Consider the following 9,685-nt stretch of genomic DNA (forward strand, 5'->3'; position numbering starts at 1 on the left):
TAAACAAGTTGCCAAACTTCCACTTACATTCCGTCTCCTTTCCCCTAGATTGTAATGGTTTTCTATGGCACATAGAAGCAATACAAAAATCATTCCTGGGTTTTTCTACATCATTAAAGAACGTTCCTTAAGCCCCTGGTATCTTGGGACCTGCTGCTGCTCGTCTGTGTGCGGTAGAAACCAGGCCCACACTGATGATGATTTTGGGGTTAACTCTCCCAGTATCTGAAGGGCTTTCCTTTTTGTTAAAGGTTTTTGTGTCTTGTTTGAAAAAAATCAAGAGTTTGTTTGGTCTTGGGGAGAATTTCTGTGAACAGGAAATGAATTAATCCATTTGGATTTTACCAAAGACTTCTACATCGAGTGGCTTTAAAATATATTTAAAATGTTTATTTAAAATCCAAGTCAAATGATTTTTAACAAACTGACTCAAGATAGAAGAAACTGACGTTTTGGAGTAACTGTATCGTTTATTCTTTGTATTGCAGTAGCACCTAGAGAACCCTATTGTGCTAGATGCAGAACAAACATATAACAGAGATGGTCCCTGCCCATATGAGCTTACAGCCTTCAGCTTAGCCTCTGCATCGTCCTGCTGGGGGATTAACCAGGCATTCATTCTTGTTCCATGCTTCTGCCATTTTAGCTGAGCTCTCATGGCGCAATGACTGACCTCATTGCGGTCAAACCTGCAAGCTTGATTTCCTCATTACCCCCAACAGAGAAAAGATCGAGTAGGAGGCAAGTTTCAGAGAGCTGAACAACTTGCCCTTTCCTGCTGTACCTTTCTCAAACTGGCTTTTCACACGCAATAGATATCAAGCCTGTGGCCGAGCCATGTGGGCTTCCTGAGATCACTGCTGCTCCTTGAAGAGCTGTGGTTTCCTTGTTCCCAGTGTCCTCAGGCAGACAGAGGTGTTTGGATAAAAGGAAGCCTTTTCAGTGGTTTATGGTTTACGTTATTTTAAAAAAAAAAAGTTTTCTTTTTTGTTTTGCCTTCTAAGTTTTCATTCTCATTCAGTACCTTCCCGCGGTTCCTGCCATATGGGGCAAGGGGGAAGGATATAATAAAAAGCAAACCTGACATCACGCATGCACTCTGTCAATCATCAAAGTATCAAAAACAAAGCTTGCAAGAGCACAAACTTGTATAAATGTGGAGGGGGGAAAAAAAAAAAAGGACACTGACTAAGCACATCAGCCGATCTTGTCCCTTTGGGCAGCTTTAAGTTAGGGTGGAAGAAATGCTTTGAGCTTGTCTCCTTGGTCACCATCCCATCCTTTTCTACCTCCTCTCTCAACCCTCAGGTAGAGCTGGGATTTGTCTCTTCTCACTTACAGAGCCTTAGAGAGACAGTCCCAGGGAGGGATGAACGAGGAATCCTTAACATTGGTTCCTGCTTGATCAAGTTATGAGATCTTACGGGTGAAAGAAGCCAAAAGATAATTCTCTAGACCTGTCTGTTCCTTTCTCTACTCTCACTCAGTGGCATGGACTGGCTCCTACAGGCTGGAAGGATGATGGGATCATGCAAATGAAGAGGAAGGGGCAACTTCTCTGTCTATGCTTGGTTTTGGGCAGATCCCATCTGCTGTTTATCCCTCCTATCCGCAAAAGAGCAAGGGAGAGCCATTGTGCTTCATTTGCAAGGGTGTGAAAGGGATGGGGTGCGAGAAGTAAACCCAGAGCAAAAAATCTAATTAAGGATAACAAACATGCAAGTGGGAGAAAGGGAGAGGAGAGGTCTGGACCTTGGCAAACAGAAAAGTTGAACTGTGGTTTCCAGTGTGTACTAGAGCCTAGCTCTGATTGAAGCCACGTGAATAATGCTGGCAGAAGCAGAGCAACTGGCAGTTTGGCATTGTGTTAGCAGAGAGGAAGGACAGCTCTTTCTACTGAGGTGCTTTTAACTTGTTACCCCCCAGAAATAAATAAATAAATATCCTGAAGCTGTGTGTGTCTTTGGTGCAGCTCAGCAGAGTTGTCTCTGAACCCCTGGTCAAGGAGACCTCGTTCTTGCCCCACGTCTTGCAAGGCAAGGGCAATGTCAGGGAACAGCACTTTTAAAACGCAAGCCAAATGCAGAGTGCTCTGAAACCAAATCCCTCTGCCTGCAAATAAGAAAGTTGGGTTTCTGATTACTTGTTTCTAAATGTTTTGCCACAAATTTCCTTTGGAGACGGGGAAGATGAAAAAAAAAATGGGATGAGTGCTCCCTGGTCCAAGCTCAATATCCAGAATCTCTGCTTAGAGGTCTCAAGGAAGAAGGGCTTCCTCAAAGAAGTCTCCTGTCCACAACCTATGATGCAGCATGCATTTCTGGGAGATGCACAAGCTGCTACCAATGTGCTTTGAGGTTACGATACCCAGCCCCCTGTAGCCCAGGAAGAAAAAAAAATATTCTTTACCTCTGTAGAGGTGGGTCTAGATACAGTCATCTGAGTCCCACATACCTCAGAAGTCTGGGGGAGCTTGGATGTGGACTCCTGTGACCTGTTGCAAGGACAGGCTCAGACAGGTACTATTTGGATGTGAATCCAAATCCAAATTCCCACAGATTTTTGGCTGCCAGTTGGCTGGGAGTCTTTATTCTATCTCTAATTTCACAAAAGAAAAAGAAACAAAAAACAATAAAGTAAAAGGTGCTTTTAAAATACCACGAGGAGAGAAACTGCCATGGAAATAAATAGCAAAAATAACAATGTTAACATTTCCGGTGTCACAGCAACTCTGAAATTCAAGTAGTGTGCACATGCCTACAGCACTTTCTCACAGCCACTATCGGCGCAGCCTGAGGTTCAGAGCTCAGATTGTGTCCCGTTGTTCACTGAAACAACCAACTCCTCCCTGGCGTTGGAATGGATTTAGAGAGAAGGGGAGAGGAAAGATGGATGCAGTCTCTGTTGATAATCAGGTCTTTACTGTGCCCACCTGATGCCGTGCTTTAGCGGGACAAAGACACAAAGTTCTCTTATTTCTGTCCCTGTCTGTCATGCCTGAGACAAAATGGCCACGCTTCAGAGTTGGAAAGGGTATTGCTTCAAATAGTCCCCCATCCGCCTAGGTAGAGGGAGCTGGTCCACGTTGGCTGTAGACTTGTTAATCCGTAGCCGGCACAGGTGCTGTAGACTGGGGATGTTGTCTTTGCGGCTGAGCGGCCGGATGAGTTTCAAGTGTACTGCAGCTGCTGCCATCTCTTTTTGCATGGGAGGTAGAGGAGACGGAGGTGGGTAAGGAGCCTCATTCTTGCTTTCCATTGTGCAGGACATGACATAATGCTGGATAAGACTGACCACATCCGGGAAGGCCAGGATGCGAGGTTTGGACAAGTAGTTTGAGTCTAGCCGGAACTTGCTGTCAGTGTATTCGATGCGCACGTTGGTGGGACCTCGATTTGTCTTGACAGAGAGTGTGAACAGGTAGCTGGGGTGGGTGCTGTCCCGTACCAGGAAGGTGCCCTCAGGCATCTTTTGGAGATGCTGCTTGGCCTCGCTGGCAGTGATAGATCCCCAGTACCAACCTGGAAAAGCATTCCAGAAAGAACTTGTTAGGGAAAGAACATATTAAAGGACCGGCAGTGTATTTAGAGAAGCCTTGAAGCCTACTGAATTCAGGGCTTGGGAAGTAACCAGGGTTTCCTACCTATGCCTGTCATTGCTGCGCTGGGGCTTGGGATGGGAATGACTACTTTTGCAGCTACTGCAGTTTACAGAGAAAGAGGGGCCTTCTTGCAATTCTTTCTCCTGATTCAGTTATAAAAGACAAAGCTTTTGCTTACACTAGTAATAAATTACTTCATGATACAAGTTTATAGAGACTGAAAATACACTTGCTGCACCCACAAGAGTCAGCTATGGTTGTGACAGAACCAGGTTCCTATCTGAAGTGGGATCAGGAGATTCTTCCTGGAGCTCAGATTGCAGAGTTGGCTCCCTGCTCCCTGTAGCCTTCTGACCCCTTGACTTTGTGAGTTGAGCCTTACCAGATTCTCGCAGATAGGAGAAGGTTTTTGCAATGCAGAGAAGGTCTTCTTCAGGGTCTCGTGTCTGAGGTGGGTTGCTGTCTGGAACTGGTGCTGCAAAGGCAGGCGCAGACTCCTCCTGGAAGGCCATAACTGGGAGAGGCTGCATGATCGGCTCTGACAAATCCACCGCAATGCCCCCGAGTGACAGTCTCCTGATCTTTTCCTCTGCCAGCAAAGGATGAGGTCTGAAATGAAGGGCATACTCTGCTGTTTTTCCTTGCCTTGAAATAGGTTGCAGTTTCTGCTCAGTGCATGCTACATTGTATTACAACATGTTATGTTTTATAAACAGACCTTCACTATGATTATGTTTCAGAGAGGCAAGGGGGGAAAATTACACAGCTAAAGATGAGCCCTTAGAAACAGGGAGAGGGAGTTGGCCTTTTTCGCCTTGTAAAAGGTGGTCTATCGTGCAATTTAGGTTGATTTGAAACCTGATATTTTTAGATCTTGCCTTTTAATATGTAGTTTCAGAGGCAGTAAGGTTCATAGCACCATTACAGCTTCACTTGCAGCATTACAGCTTCACTTACATCATTACAATGTTGGAGCATCTTTTTCTGCTAGTGGGTTGTTAGGCATTTACTGTAATGTAATTAGAAGCAGAATGGGGAATAGCTTGGGTTTTGTCCTACCTGCTTTCTGCTCAAGGTTGATGTGATCCTAAATGTGTCTGTTAGAACTCAGGGTGAGCTGATCTTGTAGTAGAATAATGGGAATTCTTGTTTTAGCCAAGCCTGTGCACTACACAAACCCTAGCGTTCAACGGCACGATGGAGATGATAGTGCGACTGTAACCCCTGCAGGATTATAGTAGTAGGAGGTTCTGCCAAGACTGCGCTGCTATGAACATTACTCCCTCTGTAGCCTGAAGAGAGTGTTAGCGTAGCCATTCAGCATCTAAGTGCAGTTTCACAAAGCCTGGAGCTCTCGTGGGCCATAGGAGCTCCTTCTCTGCAGCATGGAGATTCCTAAAGGAAGGCAGAGCTCCAGAGGAAGGATGGATGTTGGGGGCCAGGGAAGTCTTTGTTCCCAGGCAATCTCCTGAGCAAAAACATTAGTTTCTGTCTTTTCTTCTAGGCTCTTTGCCTTTGTGTGCCCTGTACTGCTGCATGTCCTGTGTTATATCCCCCACATGCACTCACTTGCTTGAGATGTTCTTTCAGACACTTAACATAAAAGATGGCTGAGTTTCCAGAGAAATACAACACAGTCCTCAACGTAAGACCGTCACAGCACCATTGGAGCTGATGGTGATTGCAAAGGCAGCAGCCACCTCCTCCCACATCACTGAAGAGAGAAGTGGAAGGAGACTCTAAAGTCATAAGCACTTCCCTTCCAACCTTCCTCCTTCTCTGTGCTTTATGCAAACAGTGACACTTCAGGTACATACATAAATGTGTTGTAAACTGATCTGCACCTGATCATAGCACTCCACCTTCTCAAACTGCTGAGTCTCAGGTATGGGACCAGGAGCACAAAGAAGGGATTTGGGGGAAAAGTTGATTAGAGATAACCTGAAAATGACTTCACAATGATTTGTGAGTGAGAGCCACAGTCAGTTCCATGACTCTGCATTTCTAATAAAACCACGTAGGTTTGGGGTAAGGTTTTTGTAAAACCACTGGAAGAATTGAATCTACGGAGAGACGCTTCCTGCCCATGCAATACATGGCAAAACCCCACTATTCTGTTGGCATTTAGAAAAGAACATTCTTCCTTTTTCCATATGTCAAATCACATTTCAAAGCAGGATATCTACTTGGCATTCATGGCATCTGATCCTCATTTCTTAATTTCTCTTCATGGATAGGAAGCCAAACCTAATAAAAGTGATTGCTGGCCCATATCCCCACCAGGCACCCTTGACCACAGGGACTGTGTCTTCAGTGGCTTTTACAGAACAGTGGATCTGAATATACTTTTATACCTGGAGATGGCTGTTAGGAAGCCTCTGAGTTCTCTTTTAAGTCCCACCGTACATTTGTAAGTGTTGAGGGAGGGCTGCATTTTTAAAGATATTTGGATGTCTCCCTCTCAATGTCACGGTCTTCACAAATGTCTAGCTACCTGCCTTCTTGGGGAAAGGAGATTCCTGATTCTCCATTTCCCCCCTTTTTGAGCAAGGAGGACTATAAACCAGATCCTTCACTGTATTGAACCTAATATAACAGTTCGCGCTGTGCAGAGGGTGTTACACAGCGCTGTTGGCAGAGCATTCTCTCTCAGGTGCGTTCTTACACCAACTGTTCACTGAGCTGAAAATGACTGTGACCAATGTTAAGTAAAATCAGTCCTGCACCGCTCACTGCCCACTCGCTCCCCGGAACTTAAATACTGCAGTCCAAATTCCAAATCTCTCCAAACTTATTTTCTCCTGGAAAATTTTTCTGGCCTACCCTTCGGGAAAGGTTTTGAACACAAAGAAAACTTTTCGTGTTCTAGCACGGAACTACTTTTTTTTCTTTTTATATACCTACTTTAGAGAGGAAATTAGGAATTGGCTAAGAGCCTGGGAAGGAAGGGAGAGATAGCAAAGCTGCATGGGGAACTGTACTCCCGTTTCATTGCAGAAAGTTGTTAATTTCAAGGGCTGTACCAGTTCACAGTTCAGTCCTCCAAAAGACACATCAACTACGTGAATTTGTCAGTAGGTTTCTTTTATAGAGCCACTGTGGGTCTCCCTGAAGCTGAGCCCATGTGCTTAAGACGAGGTTTCCCACTGTGCTTGCTCTCTGCTGCCTTATGCTTTCTGCCACCTGAAGCTGAAGGAGCCCAAACCCCATGCAGTGACTGTGAGGATTCTTCCACTGCAGCCAGAGAAGGACCATGCTTATACTCTTCCTATTTTCCTTCTATAGACCTGCCTTATGCCCCTCTCTCCCCCTACAAACAGCCCTAGTGCAGCTGTAGTCTCAAAGGAGCACAGGATTAGAAATTCTCACGGACTGGGAGGTGATTGTGTGCTAAACAACTTTGTACACAGGCTGAAGAAAAAAGAGTTGCTGCTGTGACCAGAGCAGCTCCAAGCACAGGAAAGGGAGAGCAGAGGGATCAGCGAGTAATGCCAGTCTACAACTTTTAATGCAAGTACATTTGCAAGAGGGAGAAGAAGAGTTTGCTGGGATAAGGACATGTTGAAAAAGGTATGCCCACATGAAAAAGTCAGCCCTTTAATGGGGCAAAGTAAGTATTTGAAAATAATTAGTGCTTGTAAGAAAGAAAGTAGAGGAGAGACACATGGAGGATCAAGACTGAACAGAGTAGAGTGTTAGTACAACAGCTGCGATGAGGAAGAAAACAAATATATAAAATTTGGCATGTCTAGCTGGTAGTCTGTGTAGAGTCTCGAGAGAAACAGCAAATGAACTTCCCTGTGCTTTGGCAATTAGTGTTTCAAAAAGCCTTGGAAAGCCAAGAAAGTTCAAGAGAACCAGATATGTCTGATACCATTTAGTGTTAGCTTTGCAGTTACTTTGCTGATAAGCTAAAACTTTGTAACACAGTACAAATAGTACAAGAAAAAGTGCGTCGAGCTGCTCTCCCTTCCATCAGCCACGTCCCAAGACTCCCATGGGAGCTTGGTCTGAATAGGAGGCAGAGCATGGAGTCCAGGACATATGAAATCCTAGAGGATAATGAAAACCAAGCAATAAATGGTCATAAAAAAGATACTAAGAGACAACCATCTACACAAGTTCTTAGTGGGTGAAGGGAAGGAGTAGCTCTAGTATGTTAACCCTGGAGAAAAGCTTCAGATAAGGGTTCCACAAAGCCTAAGTTGAAAAATGAATTCCCTTTGCCGTGGCTGTAGGGACTGCAGCAGTAGACTGAAAATAAAAGCAAAAGCAAATCCACTTGAGTAGTAGGAAAGTATTGGTAAGCATGAGCTCTGCTTGTCTGTGGAACAGATTTTGGGGGGAAATGGCAGAAAAATCCCTGTGCTTTAGTCATATAAAGCAGACAAGGGCAAATGCATTATCTCTGAGGAAAATCCACTGAGGGCAGGAGGGATGGGTAATACTGACATTACAGCTCAGGCTGAAACAAATGCTGACACTTTCCAAATATGCAGCATGTGTAAAAATGCTGGGTGATTCCTGCAGACCAGGTATTTACGCATGTTGATGACCTGAGCTGATCATACAGACACTGAAGTGCCAACACACCGGTACCAGACACCAGTACCGGCGAAGGGACTTGGATGTTACCTGTTCTACTGAACAAAGGTGGTGTAACTATATATGTGCCCCCTGTGGCCTTCATTCGGCAGAATGCTCTGTATGTGTAAGTCTCTATATATGTACATACATTTAATCTTACCTGTAAAAGCAATAGAAAACCGAATAAATGGAGAAAAACAAATAAGTAGAAAACCAAATAAATATGTTTAGCATAAATATTTACTTAGAAATAGACAAAAGCATCTGAAGTCCAGGGAAGTTTTTTCCTGTGAGCAGTTTGTTTCCACCGGGACATTAGAGAACACCTACAGTCTCGAGTTTGTGTCCCCGCTGCTGCTGCACACACACACCACTGAACAACACACTCCACATTTTTACTAATTTTTACTCCCCCAGAGGCTTTGAATACCATGTAGTTTTTCAGCAATAGAAAACACGAAAATCGGGAACACTTTATGGTGCTATGATTTTGGCTGTGGAATCTAAAAAGCAGACACATAGGACACAGACGCACAACTTAGCACTCGGCCAGCGTAAGTCATTCCCGTTCCATTACAATCGCACATGGCAACTCACACGAGCTGAAAAACTGTCCCAGAGAATCTTACTAATTACAATTATCAGACCACAGCTTTTAAAAGAAGGCTGCAAAGTATCTTACCCCTGAACGCAGAGGATCATGTCACTCCTGGACCAAGGGAAAAGCATTAAGTCTTCAAGAAGGTGGGAAATGCTTTCTCCTCTTCTCTTTTTTTCTTCTCGTCTCCTTTTTCTTTGCTTCCCAGAAGGAGCGAGCTAGTTCCAGCCTCTGGTTAGGGGTTCACGGTAAGAGAAGGCTGGAGAGTCCCAGCAAACCCCTTCCGCGGTAGGTTGTGTTTCAGTAACAGAAAAAGCCAAGCAGAAGGCGAATCAGGCTGTCCGAGAAAGACTTTGCGGATTGTTTAGCAACTTTGGCCAGGAAAATGTGTGCACTTTCAGTGCAGCAAACCCTTCCGCGGTAGGTTGTGTTTCAGACACAGAAAAAGCCAAGCAGAAGGCGAATCAGGCTGTCCGAGAAAGACTTTGCGGATTGTTTAGCAACTTTGGCCAGGAAAATGTGTGCACTTTCAGTGCTTTAGAAAATAACGTATTCTTGTTCTGCTTTTTCGGAAAACGACGACAAAAAAAGTTTTTAAAATAACCAGAGAAAAGGGAAATTACATATATTTAAAGAGGATATAATCTTCCTTCAGAGCAATCTTTTAGAAAAAATACTCAGAGCACTCTGAAATAATAATAAATAGATACCAATAAATAATATCTCCCCGAATGCTTGGGGGAAGAGAGCCGGGAGAGCAGCAACCTGCTTTTTCACTGACTCCAGCAGTAATGAAGCTCCGAGAAAAAAACCCAACCTACTAAGTAATCTTTTGTTTGCCCCTTTTAATCTGTTCCAGGAAGTGAGGGATTCCTGGAATCGTATTGTATTCACATCAT

General features: G+C 44.3%; 1 protein-coding gene across 1 annotated transcript; it reads right to left on the minus strand.

The window, feature by feature from the left end:
- Positions 1 to 365: 365 nt before the first annotated feature.
- Positions 366 to 9,156, minus strand: CISH (cytokine inducible SH2 containing protein). Its single transcript, XM_009278497.2, has 3 exons — positions 8,871 to 9,156; positions 3,984 to 4,210; positions 366 to 3,521 (listed from the first exon to the last, which is right to left on the minus strand). Exons 1-3 carry the CDS (start codon positions 8,915 to 8,917, stop codon positions 3,019 to 3,021), a joined length of 777 nt encoding a protein of 258 aa, XP_009276772.1. The 5' UTR covers positions 8,918 to 9,156; the 3' UTR covers positions 366 to 3,018.
- Positions 9,157 to 9,685: the final 529 nt, after the last annotated feature.

The sequence above is a fragment of the Aptenodytes forsteri genome, unplaced genomic scaffold (genome assembly GCF_000699145.1).
Source record: "Aptenodytes forsteri isolate BGI_AS27 unplaced genomic scaffold, ASM69914v1 Scaffold578, whole genome shotgun sequence".
In the NCBI taxonomy this organism is placed as follows: Eukaryota; Metazoa; Chordata; class Aves; order Sphenisciformes; family Spheniscidae; genus Aptenodytes; species Aptenodytes forsteri.